The 21,309-nt window shown below is 45.1% G+C and overlaps 1 protein-coding gene across 1 annotated transcript in view; it reads right to left on the bottom strand.

Annotated features, from left to right (window-relative positions):
• Positions 1-3,878: 3,878 nt before the first annotated feature.
• Positions 3,879-21,309, bottom strand: part of DSC2 (desmocollin 2) — a 31,415-nt gene continuing 13,984 nt past the window's right edge. Inside the window, exons 6-16 of the mRNA XM_054723851.1 lie at positions 20,549-20,693; positions 18,662-18,828; positions 14,349-14,483; positions 13,917-14,102; positions 11,089-11,345; positions 10,822-10,964; positions 9,501-9,728; positions 7,829-8,065; positions 7,335-7,459; positions 4,777-5,028; positions 3,879-4,119 (exon numbers count right to left, since the gene is read on the bottom strand). Coding sequence (XP_054579826.1) covers positions 3,922-4,119; positions 4,777-5,028; positions 7,335-7,459; positions 7,829-8,065; positions 9,501-9,728; positions 10,822-10,964; positions 11,089-11,345; positions 13,917-14,102; positions 14,349-14,483; positions 18,662-18,828; positions 20,549-20,693 — 2,073 coding nt within the window. The 3' untranslated portion in view covers positions 3,879-3,921. The remainder of the gene's footprint in view (positions 4,120-4,776; positions 5,029-7,334; positions 7,460-7,828; positions 8,066-9,500; positions 9,729-10,821; positions 10,965-11,088; positions 11,346-13,916; positions 14,103-14,348; positions 14,484-18,661; positions 18,829-20,548; positions 20,694-21,309) is intronic.

Genomic DNA, 21,309 nt, shown 5'->3' with positions numbered 1-21,309 from the left:
CAGGCGAGCGGTATGGTTGGGAGCCAGCAGTCCCTGGATTGTGAGAGGGATGTCTGACTGCCGGCTTAGGCCTGTCAGGGATCAGGCCTAAACCGGCAGTCAGTTATCCCCTGAGGGGTCCCAGATTGGAGAGGGTGCAGGTTGGGCTGAGGGAAACCCCCACTCAGTCATGAATTTCGTGCACCAGGCTTCTAGTAAATAAATAAATTTAAGCTGAGAAATTGGTGTTTAAAATTCTCAGAAAATTGGGCAGTTTGGTGCAACAAATAGATTGTGTGAAGCAATGAGAGAGAAAGAATTGAGGATACTGTTTCTGGCCTGAGTGATTAGGTAGACCCTCTATGGAAAACACAGGAAAATCTGACCTGATGTGGGAGCAGGTTTGCCTTTTGGCACAGTAGGTTTAAAGCCCTGGCAGGATCACGGTTCTCGCAGAACCGAGGTCTAAGTGGGTATCATACAACCCTCGGAGCTTCATTTAGTCCAGGAGGTTGGACATCGACGGCTCTAGCCCCATGGAGGGGAAAGTGCGTGGTCCTCAGGATGTTACCTAAGGGCTGACCAGGGCAACATCCGGTGTCAAGAGTTCAATGTGAGCCCAGGAAAGGGCTGGAGATGGAGACTGAGGGAACCTGCTGTCAAAGTCAGATCAAAAAAAAAGAAGAGAAAAAAAGCGGTTACAGGGAGATCCTAACACAGGCTGCACGGAGCCACCAGCAAATCCCTATGGCTTTTTCCTGTTGAAACAGCACCGCCCATTTCTCAGGGAAAGCCTCTCAGGGTTTGAATGCTATTTGCCTCCTGAGGCGATCTAAGGTTGATTAGTCATTGTATCTGCTTTTCCTTCAAGTCTCAAGATTTACCACAACCTCGTGATGGTGGGCTGTGGATAAGATACAGCTTCCTGAATACCTGGGAACCAGTAAGCTGTGGAGCCATCACAGTGAGATACCGTCCAGCTTCTGGGGAGGACGCGGCATCGGGGCCAGGTGTCAGCTGTCCAGCCAAGTGGAGACTGGAGCGATGGTCACTTCTAACCACAGCGCCCTCTTCCCATCACACTGCAGCAGCTAACACACACACACACACACACACACACACAGACACACACACACACACACAGACACACACACAGACACACACACACACAGACACACACACAGACACACACACACAGACACACACACACACACACACACACACACACACACACACACACACACACACACACACACACACGGAGTGGTGACTCTGCCAGCTCTTCCAACTCTGATAACAAGAGTACGAAGCGGACCCCTCCACCTCCCTTACGCAGGTCAGACAAGGGAGGGAACTAGACTCAGAGTTGAAGGGGCTTCTGAATCCCGCAGATGGGAAGGGGGAGCGGGGGTCTGCATCAGGCACTCTCTCCGGAGACTCTGCACTCACAGAGGGGCTGCCAGAGAGATTAGACTCCCAGGCAGGCCAGTGCTTGCCTCTGAGGCCAGCCCTCTCTCTGGCAGGGCAGCTGGGAGAGCAGCTGAGGCAGGGTTCAGCAATCTTTGCAATGTACTCGTATGTTCTGAACTATCGAACATATAATACCCAGTTACCAAGCCAGCGTGATGAAGAGAGACATACTCAACTGACAAACACTCTAAAGTGAAAAACAAAACAAAACACTGACCAAAAACCTTCCCATTACCTTATTTTCTTAATTGATTTTTGTTAACATGACACAGGTTGTACAGGTGACTTATTTAAAATCATTTCGTATTATTAGGAGTGTCTTTTAGGTGTATAACGTTCATGCTTAAAACCCATTTTTTATTCAAATGCCTTACAGTCACTCTAAGAAAGGAGTCCTATTATTACTCCCCATTTTATGATGAAAAAAAGACACAGAGAAATTATGCAACTTAACAATAGCCCATAGCATCACAGTCTTTAGAATAGAAAATAATAACAATGGGTGATTATCTCTCAAAATCAAACTCTAAAATTCTAAAAAATAAAGAACAGGATTCTAAAGAGACTCATTTCTCTAAATAAGAAAACAAAATCCCATAAATAAATTCTCATATCACACACGTGATTAACAACCTCATACTAATTTTTAAAAACTACTTGATTTCCTTTATCATAACCAATACTATACAAGAAATTCATATGTAATTTATTAAAAATAACTTTGAGAAACAGTATATTTGACTGGGCAGTAATGAAACAATGGAAAAGATGAACCGATTATTGACTAATTATCAAATGTTAATCCTTAAAAATAATTGTTACAAGCCAACCTTGTGAATTCAAGATAGGCGTATGACTAACAGTCACAAATGTTAGAAAAGCACTTAAAATGTCCATATGGTTAGCATATATAGAAAATTTATTGACTAAAATCAGCTGTGAAATCTGGCCTGGAATTTGGTTGACTATTAAATTTAACTTTGTCTCATTATTTCAAAATTTAAATAGTTTTCTCTACATTATTAAGAACTGTAATCTTAAAATAGTAAAAAATAACTTCACAAACACACAGCTATGACGAACCATAGCATCCAAAAAGCTATACAATATCTGTTCCCACAGAGCTTTCCCAGTCCCTGTATTTCAAAGCTTATTTGAAAAACCATCACTATTTTGCATTTATAAACGGTATCCTCGCACTAAAGATAGGAACTGTAAATATTCTATCATATACAAAATGGCCACATCCCAATTTTAACTACAGTATTCTTTTGTTAACATAGAAAGTTGTATCTAATAAAAAAAAATCACACATTTCTACAATTTCAAAGGCAAAATTAAAGGTTCTTTGTTGAAGAGATAATGAAGTAATCACCAAGATGTTTGAAACAATAAAGTCAACATTACATTGATTTCAAGGAAAACTAAGAATGCATGCCTTCACATAAAACAGAAACGGAATAACTCACTTTACAAGAGAAGAAAAAAGAGATAGCTTTTAAAAATATATTAAATTCTCCAACCCAAGTAAGAACTTAAAAATAAAAAAAAGAGGAAAGAAAGAGAGAGGGGGAAAAAGAGAGAGAAATGGAAAGGAGAGGAGGAGAGGGAGAGAAAGAGGAAAGAGGGGAGGAGGAGGAGGAGAGAGGAGAGAGAGAGAGAGAGAGAGAGAGAGAGAGAGAGAGAGAGAGAGACCAAAACTTTGCAAGAATAAAAATACATTCTTAAAGCACTTTTTAAACTTAACTTTTGCTGACAAGGTGGGAAACAGAGGGAACATAGACTCAGTGCAAGATTTCATATAGAATACAACCTAGAAACTCAACTCCACCAAAATGGAATATAACAGTCAACGCCTGGTTGGGAGTCTCCCTTTGCATTATGAAGAAAGGTCTTGTTGTAAGAATAAAAAACATCAATAATGCAGTATATATATATATACACTTTAGAGTGGTTAGGAGTACAACAGTCTTCAAGCACCACACCAACAATGAATTAACTAGGTAACAGGAGATCACGTTAGAGCAAGGCCTCCACAATGTTTCTGTTAGGTAATACTTGGGCCTACGATAAAGACTTACGCTAATCATTTTTATTGCACTATAACTTGGCTGTTGTCATTATGCCAACATGTAAACAATAACGCAGACTTCCTGAATATTTCTGTTTCTGTAGGTCTCTTGGGGTGGAAGACAAGTAACTGAAAACTCTGTGAAGAACTGAGAAGTGTGTGCACTCACTCACAGCATTTCTCCCTCACTGCATTGTCCTCAAGACATCCCATCAAAACAAAAGGGTAGCCCCAACTCCAGCACAGTGTCTTCTATTGAAAAAAACAAAAAACAAAAAACCAACAAAAAAAAAACCAACAAAAAACCCAACCCTGGTCTTTAATTTAATTTAAAAAAAAAAAAAAAAGGAAGGCAGAAAAGGTGATAAAGCCACTGGCTTCGGTAGCCTTATCGGATGCACTCATCTCTTCACGCATGCTTCTGCGAGCGTCCTGAACTTGGGTTCCAAATGATCCAGGAAGTCCAGGCCGTCCTCCTCCTGCCGGTCGCTGCAGCAGCCCACGGAGCCGGCCGCCGAGCCCTGGCCCTCGTAGCGGTAGGCGAGGACGTAGTCCTGGGCGTGTCCGTGACCGTCATCCTGGTTGCACAGCTGCACTTTCTGCCGAGGGGGGGACACAATGCCTCTTATTATTAGCATTTTAAACACCAGGACTTACCAACGTGAAAAAAGGGCTTGGATTTACCTTCGATTGTTTAATTTTTAATCAGAGTGTGTCCTCTAATGGATTCCTACATGTAAGAAATGCACATGATTGGTCTGTAGCACAAATCACACTATACATTCATGACATAGCATGTTCCTAAAAGCCACCCACGGGACACAAGGGTACAAGTGCTCATTTCAAGGGACCCTCACTTTCCCTTTAAACATGTTGGCTGACATGAAATGCATCCCTTAAACTGATCCCAATGGACGCGTGTGCAGATCTTCCCAGAGAGGCCTGGGGACCTGCTGGCAGGGATCCTCTGAGATCACCCTTCTGATTTGTAAGCCACGAGTTCCCACGTGGGAAATATAAACACGACGCCGTGAGGAAAAGAATTTAAATATCTCACATAATTTCGGTAAGAACTAAAAACCAAACAGCATGTGAGGCAAAGACCCACTTCCCAGAACTAAATCAAGACGAAGGAAAGCAGCTTTCCTCTCAGTAGGCTAATCGTTAAGAGCTAGAATCAGTCAGGCCATTCGATTGCGATCACTTAGGAAGTCGCAGAGGAATCGGTGGGGGTGCGGGCGGCTGGGGAGACGCACCTCGCCGAGGCGGTGCTGGGTGAAGCTGCGCCACTCGGAGTGGGTGCCTCTGCAGGTGTCCACCTCCACGCGGCCCGCCCCGCAGGCCTCCAGCGTGTGATGCTGCCCGGGTCCCCGGCACAGGTCCAAGGTCTGGTGTCCCTTCACCATTTCGATGGCCTCCTGCCCTCCGTGGATCAGCCCGGATCCCACGGGGCCACAGGCCCCCGGCCCCGCACTGCCCACGGTGTGGGTGAAGCCGTTGGCGGAATACTGCAATGAAACAGACTGTGTCAGGGCCCACAGAGGAGAGGAAGAGGAAGAGAAAGAAGGAGGAGGAGAGGAGGAGGAAGAGGAGGGGTGGGGAAGGAGAGGAGGCGGAGGAGAAGAAGGAGGAGGAAGAAGCAGAAGAAGAAGAAGAAGAAGAAGAAGAAGAAGAAGAAGAAGAAGAAGAAGAAGAAGAAGAAGAAGAACAACAACAACAACAACAACAACAACAACAACAGGCATGCAGGTAAGGCCTGAGTCTCTGTGCCAGGAGGTGAGCTCCCTGAGAGCAGGAGCTGAGCCTGCCTGGCAGCCCTGAGGCTCAGCTATTGCAACCGCAGGCCTCAGTCGTGTCCGAGGCAAGCCGCAGATGGCAGGGGTTGATCGGCCTGGACCCTGAGACAAATCAGAAAGCTGACGGGGGGTGGGGGGTGGGGGTCCTGTGGTTAGACACTTCCTCCAAGACTGCCCAGCTTCATCTGCTAAAGCCTCCCAGCCCCTCCCGCCGGCAGCCAGGCCTCCAGGACTATGGCCACACGCGCTTCCCCTGCTTAGTCTAAAGCCACTCCCGCCACCTGAGTGGGGAAACAGAGATGAGGACCAGTATTTTCATTCCGTGTCAAAGCCGGTTCCCCTTCAACTAAAACAAGAACAACAGAAATAAAGGGGCCATAAAGGAATCTTAGCTGTGGCCTGGGCACGTGTGGGCGGGTCCCACTCGATGTGTCTCTCTCACATGGATGTTTCTCTCTCTCTCTCTCTTCCCCTCCCTTCCACTCTCTCTAAAAATCAATGGAAAATATCTTTGGGTGAGGATTAACAACAACAAGAATTCCAGCTGCAATAATGCGTCTTTGTCATCTAAATAAATAAAATACATCAGCAGGGAAAGGAAGGCTACCGGAGCTTGCCCCTGATTTGCTATGTTGTGTTGTTAGAGAGAACCCCAAGTTTCATTTTTCCCCACACCTTCCTAGACGCCACCATCCTTTTGTTTTCTAAATCTCTCCAGCTCTAACCATCGATTATGCCTTTTGCAGGGAATTTACTTGTTCCTCATGGACATATTAGGCGAGAAGTCAAAGTTGGGGCAATGTAGTCACTCGCTGGCCTTGCTGTTTCATATATGAGACCCGAGACTCCTCTCCAACCCACATGAGAGCCAGAAAGACTCCACTAAAGTCCTTCTCACGCTGACCCAAGCCTATAGTCAGTTTAGTGCTGTTGCCAAAAAATAAGATTAAAATAATTCTGCTAATGATCAGTGAATAATTAATTGAAAACTTTTTACAACACAAACAGCGGTTTCAATATATATATATATATAGATATATATATATATAGATATGTAATGTTGAAATCATGAAACATTTGAAATGGGAAGTAATGCTGGCAGGCTCAAGGACTGTTACTATTAAGTAACACTGTGTGGCTACATGGAAATGCCACCTATTGCCATGGGAATCGATGTCCTGTTATATGTTCCATGGGACCGATGACGTTTCTATATAGCAAGTTACCTGATTTCAAAAGAACTTTGTTCAGAAAAAGATGATGATCGTTGGTTAGGCCAATTTATCCCTTGTGTTTATTTTAAAAAGACAGTCCTGGCCGGTGTGGCTCAGTGGGTTGGGCACCGCCGTCCTGTGCACTGAAAGGTTGCCAGGTGGATACCCGGTCGGGGCACACGCCAGGGTTGCAGGTCCGATCCCCAGTGAGGGGCGGGCAGGAGGCAGACGATCAATGCGCTCACATGGGTGTTCCTCCCTCTGTCCCTCTCCCCTCTCCCTTTCTCTCTCTGTAACAATCAATTTAAAGATCCTACCTAATAATAGACAAATATGCAAACTGACCGCACCTTCGCTACGCCCAAGCCATGCCCACCAACCAAGCCACGCCCACCAACCAATCAGGACGAGTATGCAAATCACCCCCCAAAAATGGCGGCTAATTTGCATAGCAAGACAGCTTAGAAAGAAGCCAAGAGATGCTGAAGGGAGCAAAGCTGCAGAGAAGCAAGCAAGCCGGGGGGAGGGGACAAGGGAGGAGCGGAGGTGGGGCCGGGGGAGAAGGAAGGAGAGCGGGGCGGGCTGGCGGAGAAGGCAGGCCGGGGGACAAGGGAGGAGCGGAGGTGGGGCCGGGGGAGAAGGAAGGAGAGCGGGGCCGGGCTGGCGGAGAAGGCAGGCCGGGGGACAAGGGAGGAGCGGAGGCGGGGGCGCGGTAGAGTGCAGCAGGAAACCCTATTGCAGGATTTTTCCTGCAATGGGAATGCTAGTATTTAAATAAAAAGATAGAAAAGACAAACCGCTTACCACCTTGTCATCGCCAGGCGCCTCGGTGTTGGACACAATGAGGTTCTGCTGGGTCACATCATCAGGGAGGACCGTGGGCCTTTTGGCCGCCCCCGTGGTCCCACAGACCAGGGTGAAGAGGATGCCTGGGGGAGGAGAGAGATTCCCTGAGGTTAGCACCCGACAGCGGGAGGAGGGGATGTCTGACGTGAACACCAAGGTAGCTTTCCAGAAAATGCACCCCCGGTAGCTGGTATCAGGGTGCAGAACAGACACGCCTGCCCTCAGCAGACAGGGCACAGCGGCCCGCCGCACGCTGCGATCCTGGGTTAGGTTTTGTTTACGCTGAGATAACAGTGGAAGTAAAATAAAGGCACCTTCATGGTACACTAGATCTGCGTGTGCACAGGCATCCGGCTACAGCGAATGAACAGCTACAGCTAACGGTGCTGCTCTCACCGTGTGTCCGGGAAGTTACTGCGGAGGCTATTACTTGGGTGCGCGCAGGGACTCACAGAACAGCAAGGCTATGCCCAGCAGGATGGCGAGGATGGCCCACTTTCCAAGTCGGAGCTCCCCGGTGCCGGTCCTGGGGACCCCGCGGAGCGAGCAGTCGTTTTCGGTGATGCAGTCACACATGATGACAGTTAAGGGCGTGACCTGGGACAGGCCGTGTCTATCGGTAACTCTGACCCGGACCGTATACGGGCCAAACGGAGCGTCGTTTTGATTGAAAAGACGTGCTGCCGTATCTGGAAAAAACAAGTCAGTAAAACCCAGCGTCATAGAACGTCATCGCTTTCTCCAGAGCCGAAGTCGCTGTGACCGGACAGTCCCCAAACCTCCCTGCAAATGGGCGTTCCCGATGGGATGGCACAGCGGCTGCGAGATCGCAAATGTGGACGGACCAAGTGGTTCCAATCTACGGCCGCTGCAAACCCGCTGCATGGGAACGCTGGTCTCTGCTGCCCCTTTAGAAAGGCCTTCCGGTTTTTGCAATAACATTCATCTGTCCATGAATCAAGTCTCCCTCTCCTAACCAGGAAACTTGTGAAGAGATTGGTTTTATCACAGCTTTGACAAATTTAACATAAGCACTCGGGGTATGATTTCTTTCTTTTTTTTTTTTTAAATATATTTTATTGATTTTTCACAGAGAGGAAGAGAGAGGGATAGAGTTAGAAACATCGATGAGAGAGAAACATCGATCAGCTGCCTCCTGCACACCCCCCACTGGGGATGTGCCCGCAACCAAGGTACATGCCCTTGACCGGAACCGAACCTGGGACCCCTCAGTTCGCAGGCCAATGCTCTATCCACTGAGCCAAACCGGTTTCGGCAGTATGATTTCTTTTAGACACGATTCTGACACAGGGCCTTGACCTGCCACTACGGCTTCTATCGACCTTATCTTTCCTCCTCCATTCTGTCCTCCCTCTCCCTCTATCCAAGCCCTTTCTTCTTTTCCTTTGCCACCATGAGAAGCTGAGGAGTAGTCGCTGAAAGCATGGGATTGACAATCTTTCCGGGGCATTTTAAACACAAACCCCGCTCAGCTTTATGGGTCTGGATCCTAAAAGGGGGGGCGCAGGGAGACAGGGCATCCTGGGCCCTGGGGGGACAGTCAGCAGATGGAGAAGCTGCGGAAGGGTTAAGAGCTGACATAGGCAGCGATGCCACGGGGCATGGAGAAGGTCCCTTTCACTCTCGCCATTCTTGTCAGCAGAGATGTGATTGTGCTTCAAGTCAGAAGTACAGACGAGGAGCCAAGTTCAGGGAGAATCCCAAGCAGAAAACAATAGTGATGTCACAGACCACTGCGGTGTGGATGTGGAGCAAGAATGAACAGGAGGATTCACGTTAACACCTGAGGGAGCCCTGGCACAAGACTGATTCGAGATAAGCCCCGGAGAGGTCCAATTCCTGCCACAGTAACACTGAGAAACCTGCCTTCTTCATTGGTTCCCACGTCTGTGGCAACAAGAAAGAAGTATGTCCGGGCGGCCGGAGGAAGAGCAGGATAAAGGGCGTCAAATGTATTAGGATGGGGGAAGGAGATCAGACTTTGATTGCACCCCAGAAACAGATAATGTTACCCCAAGAAATTCAATTTCAAAAAATTTAAAAAGGAAACCACATTTCAGACATCCTCACGGGGAAAAGGACCAAGTGTTCGGACGTCCATACCGTTAATTTTTGTCAGTCCCCACATCCTCTGGGCGTCTGAGTCAGAATCCTCCTCCAAGCCGAAGGTGAAGGGCGGGCCGTTCACAGGGTCATCGGGATCGAAGGCCACGATCTCCGTGGAGGACATGGTGGGCTTGCAGATCACCGCCGTCTTCTTCAGTATGACTGGGCCGTTGTCATTCACGTCTTCCAGGATGATCCCCAGTGTCCCAGTGCACGTCCTTCCAACTAGGAAATCGGATATAAAAACACAACATTGAATGTTTGGAGTGTTCACTAGGAAATTATGCATGAAAATTTTTATTTAAATATTTATTAGGCACCCTTCAAATGGGTCCAACAGACAATAACTGCTATTGAGATTTGTCATTCACTCCCTAAACAGCTACAATAGACATGGAAACGTTTATGGACGTGAGTTTTGACTAATTTTTAAAAGGAGAAAGGAAGGGAGTACGGACAGGGCTTAAAAAATATATTTTTTATTTTACGGCGGGGCAATAAGTATGTTCTCTTTATAGTGAATTTTTCTGCCAAACAAAATAGTATAAGAGATATGACTACATAACTTGAAGCTAATGTTACTTGTCATTTTTCTCGATATTTAACGGATACGTAACTTTTAAAAGTGATTCAAGTTCCAAGCGTTTCTGTGGCTGTTATTTTATCCTGACATCTAAAACTGAGGGTGCTGCCCTAACCGGTGTGGCTCAGTAGACAGAGCGTCGGCCTGCGGACGGAAGGGTCCCAGGTTCGATTCCGGTCAAGGGCATGTACCTCGGTTGCGGGCACATCCCCAGTAGGGAGGTGTGCAGGAGGCAGCTGATCGATGTTTCTCTCTCATCGATGTTTCTAACTCTCTATCCCTCTCCCTTCCTCTCTGTAAAAAAAATCAATAAAATATATTTTAAAAAATAAAAAATAAATAAATAAAACTGAGGGTGCTATTAGAAAGCAGACAGGAGTTAAGAAGTTACAGCATGCCGAAACCGGTTTGGCTCAGTGGATAGAGCGTCGGCCTGCAGACTGGAAGGTCCGAGGTTCGATTCCGGTCAAGGGCATGTACCTTGGTTGTGGGCACATCCCCCGGTAGGAGGTGTGCAGGAGGCAGCTGATCAATGTCTCTCTCTCATCGATGTTTCTAGCTCTCTATCCCTCTCCCTTCCTCTCTGTGAAAAATCAATAAAAAAATACATTTTTTAAAAAAGAAGTTACAGCAAACGTCTCCATGACTGTAAGTGCCGCCTGGGGAGAAATACTCTGAGGATGCACACCGCTGGCTTGAACATGTCCGCGGCTGGCTCAAGGACAAGGCTCTCACCTTTGTCTGTCGCAAGGATGGTAACGTTGTAGACCCCGTTTCTGATGGACTCGGCCTCTCTATCCAAGTTTCTAAAAGTTGTAATTGATCCCGTGTTTTCATCAACAGTGATCCAGCCTTTTGGGTCATTTATTTTCTTGTACCTGTCCATAAGGAGTTAAAATAACAGAACGTATCAGGAGCCAAATTACAATCCTGGTGTCAAAACGAATCCTAAATGTAAAAACCACGGTACGTTTGGAGTTCGTGACGCTGAGTTGTAAGCACCTTATGTCGCTGCTGCCCTCCGTGTCTGGGTTGTACGCTTTGTACCCGCCGCTCCTCGTGTTCACCGGCGCGTTTTCTTTAATCCGAACCGTCTGCACGGGAGGGACGCACTCGGGGCCCTCGTCCTGGTTTTTCACGTTCACCGTGACGGTGGCTGTGCTCATGGCTGACCTTGAAGTCGTCTCTTGGTAATACGGGGCTTCGTTAACCACGCCGATTTGCAGGGTCAGCTGCTGTCTCTCCTCATAATTCAGCGGCTGCAAAAGCAAGTGAGTTGGAAATCAGTCCAACTGGACTGCGGGGCAATGCCAACGGGCTGTGGGGTCCCCTTTTGTACGTACTCACAGGGAGCATGGATCAAAACTCATGACGATGATGACATTCCAATGGCAATTTAATGGAATGTATAACGTATAACTGGCATAACATGAATGAAGGAGGTATTATACGTTATACAGATGACAGTCCATGCTGGGCAACGACTTGCTTTTGGAATGCTGGGCAATAACCCCTTACATCTGGAACCGTGTCGGTGCGGTGCTGGGAAGGGTCGGGAGAACATTAAACACGTGCCCAGAAACGAGGTGGTGGGGAAGGAGGGCCATCCTTCACCTGACTCAGTGTCTGGTGGAACCGGCAAAACCAAACCAACCAAAACCCTGCTCCCCAGCTGCAGATGAACACAAGGCACATCATGGCTCCTGACACCAGTTTCAGGACGTGGTCAGTGAAAGTGCTTCCAGGTTAGCACCTGAGACATTCCTTTAGGACCGTGGTCGGCAAACGGCGGCTCGCGAGCCACATGCGGCTCTTTGGCCCCCTTGAGTGTGGCTCTTCCACAAAATACCATGGCCTGGGCGAGTCTATTTTGAAGAAGTGGCGTTAGAAGAAGTTTAAGTTTAAAAAATGTGGCTCTCAAAAGGAATTTCAATCGTTGTCCTGTTGATATTTGGCTCTGTTGACTAACGAGTTTGCCGACCACTGCTTTAGGAGATCCAGACCCTAACCAACAGCTCTTTGCTACTCCTTTAATTTCAGGACAGCTCCTGAGGTGAATAAAATGATTTGAACCTGGTTTGAGGTAGAAAACATGGATCAAATCTTATAAAACACTAGAGGCCCAGTGCACAAATTCGTGCATGAGTGGGGTCCCTTGGCCTGGCCGGTGATCAGGGCGATCAGGCTGTCTCGCTTAGTCTGATAGGGGCTGATGGGGCCCAGCCGGCTGGGGAGCAACCACAGGAGGGCTCCAAGGAGTGTCTGGCCTGTCTCGCCCAGTCCCGATGGGCCAGACCCCTACCAGTCAGAGCGTCTGCCTCCTGGTGGTCAGTGCGTGTCACAGCGACCGGTGGAATGGTCGGACACTTAGCATATTACGCTTTTATTATATAGGATTTTTAAAAGAGAGAAGACATGGAAACAGAAGGTAAGCTTCTGGCCATTACACTTCGCTTTTTTATCTTTTCTCATCCTAATTACTTTCCAAAAAACTGGCAGTGCGGAGCTGAATGGAGGGTTCTTATTTTGCCTGGTGTGACGTTGTAATGAGAATGGGTGAGAGCATTTCCTACAGGACAGAAATGGGTCAGGCCTCAGACTTCACAGAAGTACATTCCCTTCTTAGAGACCAAGGATGAGGGCAGGGGCTGTTGGGTGAAGAAAGAGAGAAGATTTAAAGGACATTTCTTTGCTGTTTTGAAACCAAGAAAACCCACCCACCGACTGCAGCTAATTGTCATCATTGTGAGAAAAACGCACTCATCCTTTTTGATCCACGCTCCCTGTGAATATGTACAAAAGGGAAAACCCACAGATCCAGCACTGAATCGTGTTCTAGTTAACGAAGCAGCAGGTATGACTCTGTCTAGAGCCGAAGAGGCTCAGATCACTGTATGTGCTCACTCTGGCCCTGGAGTGAGCGGCGAGTTCTACGGAGATGCTGTAGAACAGTATTCCAAAGACGGTGTACAAGTATCCACATGTTCGAACGGCCAGCAAACTAAGGATGAGGTGCACGCCGGACACCCAGGACGCTCTACCAGCAGCCTCCCTGTGGGTGTGGCCAGGAGCAGCTCGTCACCTGGGGAAGCCCGAGAGTGGAGGCTCCTGCCCCAGCTGCAGAGCGATGGGCTGGGCACGCCGGCCCTGGCCCCTGGCATCACAGCTGTATGAGTGTCTCAATTGTGAAGAGACACCGGTTACACCGTGGATACCATTATCATATTATTTGAATACATATATACCTATTTTTACATCATGACTTTCCACGAGGTTCCTCACGCTAGTAATTTTTAATTGATTTATGGAGATAAGAGTTGCTTCTGAAATATAAAGTACCACTTATGGGCTATTGAATCAACTGGCCAAAAGGTACACATTTCCATTATAAAGTCAATATGTCATGGGAATCATGGGAATGTCATGAACAGCATGGTGATTAGAGTTAATAATCCCGTATTGCATATTTGAAAGTAGCTAGGAGCATGGATCTTGAAAGTCCTCATCACAAGGAAAACATTTCTTGTAAGTATGGGTGGTGACAGATACTAACTTGACTTTATTGTGGTGATCATTTTGCAATACATACAAGTATCATGTTGTATACCTGAAACTGATGTAATGTTATGTCAATTATACCTCCATTTAAAGAAAAAGGCTCCCAAAATGATATATCCATCCCATTATATATGAAGAACATAGCATTTACATTTATCTATATATCTATATTATTCCTACATTTATCAAAATTCCTTCCTTTTCATTAACACTAGTATACTAATCTATCATATTGTAAGCTACGAACAACTAATTTACTAACTTATTCTTACCTTAACCACACACAGCACCCCTTCGTTGGTTTTGGGATCTGTTACAATTTTAAAATGTCCATTTTCATTGCCCATTAAAATGGTATACACAGCTCTCCAATTAGCAGTATTAATTAAATCCTTATCCTCAACGCTCACACGCAAGATTTCCACATCCACTGTATTCTCTTCCACTGATGCCACATACTAAAATAATAAAAACAAAACAAACAAACAAAAAAGAGTTAGTAACTCCCAAAAACAGAACACCGTGTGATGGAAGCCTGCTTCTTCTCATTTCCGAAGTTCTATGTTTCCATGATTTTAAACTCCAACTCCACGCTGCCGTCAGGGGACCCTCCATTTGAAATCACGGGACGGGGATGGAGATGGGCCTCGTCAGCCACGCACACTGGGCCGCGCGTCTTTCCCTCGCGGAGACCATGTACTTACAGAAGAGCGTGTGAAGGTCGGCAGGTGGTCGTTGACATCTTCAATGTAAATGATGCAGGTGGCAGTCGTCTGCAAGCCAAAATGTTGGCCGTTCATGTCTTGCACTTTTATTTTCAACTGGTACTTGTCGAGTAACTGGAAGGAACGTAAGAATTCAACGGCTGAGTGAAAGCACCATTAGAAACGGAGTCTTATTTTTCACTTTACCATTTCCCCTGCATTAAGAGTTTAAGAGGGACACTGTTAAAGTTCATCGCTTTCAAATGCTGGCAGAAGAATAACCCCCTCCCACTAATAATTTTCAGTTAGTTCATGAAAGCAGAGCAGTTTCTCAGGTGTAAAGTGCTACTAGTAGATGGTGGGATCAATTGGTTTTAAATTTACTCAATGGAAAGAAAAGATATAGTCCTAGCCCAGTGGTCGGCAAACTCATTAGTCAACAGAGCCACGTATCAACAGTACAACGACTGAAATTTCTTTTGAGAGCCAAATTTTTTAAACTTAAACTATATAGGTAGGTACATTGTTATTAACTTAATTAGGGTACTCCTAATTTTGTGGGAGAGCCACACGCATGTGGCTTGCGAGCCACAGTTTGCTGACCACTGTCTTAGTACATTTAACATTGCCTAGTAATCAATCAAAATCTTTCTCTCCCACCCAAAGCACATTCTTGTATGTTCAAAAACAGATAGCAGTGACTCATGCCAGATGACATGAATATCATTCTGTAAAAAAAGAGAGATTTTAAACCTTTACATTTAAAAATTTACATTGATAAAAAGATCATTAAATTAGCATGAAAACAAGGGTCGGAACTATGTCATTTTTTGTCTCCAAGGAAAACAGAATCTGGCTCTTAGGAATCTCCATTCCTCAGAGATTGCAGAAAGCTTACCACTAGTTAAAAATGTGTTCCTCCTTGTGGTGGTTTTATTTATCATAAGTAATTGAGGTATAGATTATAAACACGAAGAATAATGCCTCCAGACTGAACATGAGAAGACTTGGGTTCTATTCCCAACTCCCAAAATAACAAAATGTAATCGCAGGCAGTTGAAAAATTCCCCTTACCTAGGTTTCCTCTTTTATAAAACAACTAGAGGCCCGGTGCACAAAATCTGTGCACGGAGAGGGTCCCTAAGCCTGGCTGGCAATCAGGGCGATCAGGGCCTTCCTTCGTTCCGCACCGCCCCCTGTTGGTCAGCGCACATCATAGCAAGCAATCGAACTCCTGGTCTCCCAGTCAAACTCCCGAGGGGACAATTTGCATCTATATATTTGCTTTTATATATAGAGAGATGATAATAATGCATAATTCCTACAGAATTCCCCTCTTTTCATAGGACAAAAATAATGTGAATAACCATCCTAACCTTCTATTTAGTGAATAACCATCCTAACCTTCTATTTAGAATATTCACCTTCTTATTTGTAGTGGACTAAGACTTATTGGAAATAACCAATTGGTTGATAAGAGAAGACATGTAGTGTTGTGGGCCTAAATATTAACTTGTGATGTCCTCCGATGGAAGAACAACTCCGGTGTTCAAAGGCCTTCAAGGGTTGGAGGTAGCAGATGGAAACCAGACACCTGGAGCCGGAAATGGCTCCAGAGCCACGTGATAAAACCGCCCCAAGACTCCTTTGTTCGTCTTCAGCCGATTCTGTCAGAAGAATCTACTCAAGGGACTGATTCACAATCTGCTTTTCCTGATTACGTCAATTCCATGAAGGACCTGCATACGATGCAGAGCTGTAACACGAATTCATGCATTTATCCAGGAAATGATATTGTATTCTTCACTGGCACATACAATAAAAATAGATGAGTTTATAAATAATAAGACAAATAAGTGCCAATTTCACTGCGGAATTTCTTTGTGGATGCGGTGAAAAAAATGATTACTTTATTCAGTTTCAGTCCACAGCACAAGTAAAGAAATGGGAGGTGTGAATGGGGCACTTGTGCTGAATAACACAGCCGGCGGTTCCTCTCAAGGAAAAGCACTCGTGTGACTGTTTGGTTTATGAGCTGAACTAGCTGTTGCTGTTGTTGTGTTTATAAGCTACCGTCTTTAGATGAAAGACATCGATGGTTCTTCAGATGGGTACATCTGAAAGACATTTTGTCAAACATAAAGTTTGACACTTTGAGGGGGGAAAAACTATTTGCTACCAATAATACATTGGAGTGTTTAAACAAAAATGAGAATTCTAGAAAATCTTTACCAATCACTGTGGTATTAATGCAAGTGAGGAGGTGGTTTTTCAACATTGTTTAATGAAATGTGTCCATATTTGGGAGATCTGCATAACTTAGTGAACCAATATGATGGATGTGTGGTGTCACAAAATCATACATGGTTAAACCGTCCACACACAGTACAGACAGACCGACGGGCCTTAAGGGAACAATGTATGGAAGTCCACGGATGAGCCTTCCGAGTGCACTCTGCAAAAAACCATTTGGGAAACGACCACTTGTCACGCGTGGGTGTGGTACCGAAGAGGAACAGCCACGGGATCTGAAATCACCATTAAAACACTCTGCTCCTTTCTGACGTCGCTTCATGTCGGGTTTTCCCTGTTTACTCTAGCTAATACCGCATCCTATGACAGACTGAGTGCACGAGACACGGGAATCCATCTGTCTTACGTAGCCAGCTATAAAGAGATCTGGAAAACTACATAATAATGTCACTATTCTCATGTTATTTATTATTTTGGAAAATAATTACTTTTTAATAAAAACGTTATTTATGTTAACATGTAACATACCTATTATTATTTTAACTGGGTAATTAAATATGTATTTTACATTTTTATCAGTTTTAAATGCTAATGGGTAAATACTGATAAATATAACCCACATAAACAAAATATCTTTGGGATCTTCAAAAATACTTAAGAGTGTAAAGGGATCTTGAGATCAGAAAATGTGAAGATCACTGCTCTATTCTATGAGGGATAGAGAGAAGAAGAGGAAATGAATTAGATACGAAGTTTTAGAAATCAAAGAAATACCTGAAAAACACATAATACTGTATTTTAAGATTAAGGGTTATAAATGTAGTAAATAAACTGTCTAAGAATTCAGCTGAATATGTGCTTGGTGGAGGAGGTTAACCAAGTGGATAAGTCAGTGGTCAGCAAACTCATTAGTCAACAGAGCCAAATATCAACAGTACAACGATTGAAATTTCTTTTGAGAGCCGAAAACCGACTTCTGCGCATGGGCCACGAAGTTTCAATCGCACTGTACGTGCACGCCCGCACGTGGTATTTTGTGGAAGAGCCACACTCAAGGGGCCAAAGAGCCGCATGTGGCTCGCGAGCCGCGGTTTGCCGTCCACTGGGATAAGTGACTAAACTATGACAGTTGACAGTTACAGTGGAAAGGAGAGAATGTAACAGGAAAATAGTTTTGGAGGTAGTATCAACATGCTTTGGAAAGTGATTTTGATCAAGGGGAAAAGAGGAGATTTCAAATACAATTTGGAGAATATGAATTCAAGGTCATAACAGAAAAATTATTAATAGGACAAGAATGTATTGATGGCATTCTGACTAGAAGACGTGGGAAGGAGCGCCTGTTCAGAAGGAAAGGGGAGCTGGATTTCAGATGTGCTGCATTTAGGTGCCTGGGAAAGATGCCAATAAAGATTTCCGGGAGACAACTGAAAATGGCAAGCCAGATATTAGAGAGATATGGTCTTTTTTTAAAAAAAAAAATTATTTATTTTTTACAGAGAGGAAGGGAGAGGGATAGAGAGTTAGAAACATCGATGAGAGAGAAACACCGATCAGCTGCCTCTTGCACACCTCCTACTGGGGATGTGCCCGCAACCAAGGTACATGCCCTTGACCGGAATCGAACCCGGGACCCTTCAGTCCGCAGGCCGACGCTCTATCCACTGAGCCACACCGGTCAGGGCTGGACTTTCTTTTAAGCTACGCAAGTGGACGAAAGCAAATGAGCTTCATGAGGAAGATACGATGCAGACAGAGAAAGGAACACTGTTGTGTTTCCAAATTTCTACACATTTCCAAAAGTTCCACTTTTCCTATTTGATATTTGCTTTTAATACTACAAATATTCGTATTAGGAAATTCGATTTTTATAAAACACAATTAGAGAACACATTAGAGATTCAAAATCAGTGCACTGCAAAGTTACTGACCCCCATTAACATACTAAACATGGTAATGTTTGGAAAACTGGATTCATGACATACTGTTCAAAACACACTGACTACAGGTGCTACTAACTAACAACATGGCGAAGAATACGTGGAGAATGTTGGCCTTACCTCTCTGTCGAGCTGAGACGTCGTGGTGGTAATCACACCTGTGGTCGGGTTCATGAAAAACAGCGTGGGGGCCGCCGGCAGCTGCTGCAGGATGGAGTACTTGAGCTGCGTGTGCAGCGTGCCAGGCTCATCGTTGTCAATCGCACACACCTGTCCCACGGTGGAGCCTGCACAGTGGAAAATCCTCTTTAGCTGCCAAAACTTTCACATTCCCAACTTTCCCTTTACATACATGTTGTTATTGATCTCAGTGAGGAAGGGAGAGGGAGAGAGAAACATCCGTGATGAGAGAGAACCATTGATCGGCTGCCTCCTGCACGCCCCACACTGGGGATGGAGCCCCCAACCCGGGCCTGTGCCCTGACCAGGAATGTGACCTCCTGGTTCATAGGTCGATGCTCAACCACTGAGCTACACCAGCTGGGCTCAACTCTCCCTTTATATCATTCCTTTCCATCTACCGTATTTTCTGGCGTATAAGACGACTGGGCGTATAGAAGATTTTCCTGGGTTAAAAAGTCGTCTTATACGCCGGAAAATACGGTACTTCGAAAATGCTTTGGAAAACTTACTTATATGTCAGAGTAATAATCGTTTTTATTATAATAATAGTTTGTGGATTTCTAGATGAAGCATCCCCTCCTTCTCAGTATCCCAGCAGCCTAACATCTTGGAATTCGGTGACCATATCCATATTTACTGCATTCAATGTATAATTTTATAAATGTTGACACTATTCCTTCATGGTCTTTGTATTTCTAGAATGAAGAGTTCTAATTATTCTTTGGCCTTTTTCTATTTGTAAGATTGTACTTAAATTGATCATACAGGTCCGTTTTCTCTGAAAATTCTTGGTTTAGTTGGATCTTTCTAGAGGAAGACTCAAAGACTGCATTCTTCCAGCTAACATGGTGCATTCCCACAAGATGAGAAAGCACCTCTATTATTATCAATGACCTTGATGATTGTGCCCAGAATAGTGTCAATCATTTAATCACTATAGACCATCAGTAGGTCTCTTCAAGGCTAAGATTTTACTATTTTTGGCGTACATTCTCTTAAAAGGATTTCTTTTATCTCACACATTCTTCTTCAAGCTAAACTGTCCCCTATCCTTTCTGATTCCACATCTTCCCTGGTAATGTTAGTTACACAGGAAGGCAAAGTAACGTTTATGGAGGAATTCCTACTTTTCAGACACTGTGCTTGGCATTCCATGTGTATTATGCTTCAACTAGAGGCCCGGTGCATGAAATTCGTGCATGGGGGCGGAGGGGTGTCCCTCAGCCCAGCCTGCTCCCTCTCCAATCCAGGACTGCTGGCTCCGAACCGCTCACCTGCCTGCCAGCCTGATCACCCCCTAACCACTCCGCCGCCAGCCTGATCAACACCTAACTGCTCCCCTGCCAGCCTGGTTGCCCCTAACTGCCCTCCCCTTCAGGCCTGGTCACCCCCAACTGCCCTCCTCTGCCAGCCTGGTCACCCCTAACTGCCCTCCCCTGCAGGCCATCTTGTGGCGGCCATCTGTGTCCACATGGGGGTGGCCATCTTTGACCACCTGGGGGCAGCCATCTTGTGTGTTGGAGTGATGGTCAATTTGCATATTACTCTTTTATTAGATGGGATTACTCTTCATGACAAACCTGCATATTGATACCCCCTGTTTCAGACAAGAAAACTAAGACTTGTCAACATTTTAGCAATTGCCCAGGGTCCCGGCATACAGCGAGCTAATGAAAGGCAGAGAGAGTCGCACCCAGAGCAGCCTGAGGAGAAGTCCCTCTTCCCTACCAGTAGGATATGCTGCCTCCCAACAGCACAGGAAAACTGAACTTTGGAATTGACACACCAAGCTGCCAAACATTGTTAAAGTGGGTGGGTACTCACCAACTCTGGAATGTTCAGCAATTGTAAATATGTACGTTGAATTTGTAAAAATGGGGTAATTATCATTTTCATCCTCAATTCTGATTACCAGGGGAAGCGGGAATTCTGGATGGTAGCCATCTGGAGTTGCTGCGAAGGCCACTATCTGTGAAGAGAGTGAAATAAGAAGAGCAAAAATAATCCATCAAAATATGGTTCACACTAGTGTTGGCTGTAAGCTGCACACTGTTCAGCACTGCAGTGTGAGGCTTACCACTTGTTATTGTATCTGGACGTGGACATACCCTTAAGGCCACAAAAGGTGGTTGATTTCATGTTTAAATCAACACTCTATGTTTAAGTTGTCTAATGTAATAACAGATAATTCTGGTTTCCTCACTGTTGCTGTACAAGAGTGTAATGGTTTTTATTATTATTTTCCCAAAACAGTCTTAAGGATGATTATGTTTTGCTTTGTTTGAAAGTTTCAGGTGCATTAATTTTAAATACAATTTTCTGGATCTTTTTCAACTTTGGATCTTTAGGACTCCAAATTTCCCATGTGCTGTTAACTTAGATATTGTCTTATTTTCTACTAATTTTGGTTTTAGGCATATTGATGGTTACATTTAAATAACTGCCTTCATATAAACTTTTTGATTTAAAAAAGGGGGCGTGCGAAATAGAACAAATGAATGGCTGTAAATTGTGTGGACAATGCAATCTATTTCTTTTGATTTTATAATATGAATTTCAATCCCAGTTCTTCTCAGGACAACTAC

This window comes from Eptesicus fuscus, chromosome 12 (assembly GCF_027574615.1).
Source record: "Eptesicus fuscus isolate TK198812 chromosome 12, DD_ASM_mEF_20220401, whole genome shotgun sequence".
Taxonomy (NCBI): Eukaryota; Metazoa; Chordata; class Mammalia; order Chiroptera; family Vespertilionidae; genus Eptesicus; species Eptesicus fuscus.
This window is presented reverse-complemented; position numbering and strand designations above follow the sequence as displayed.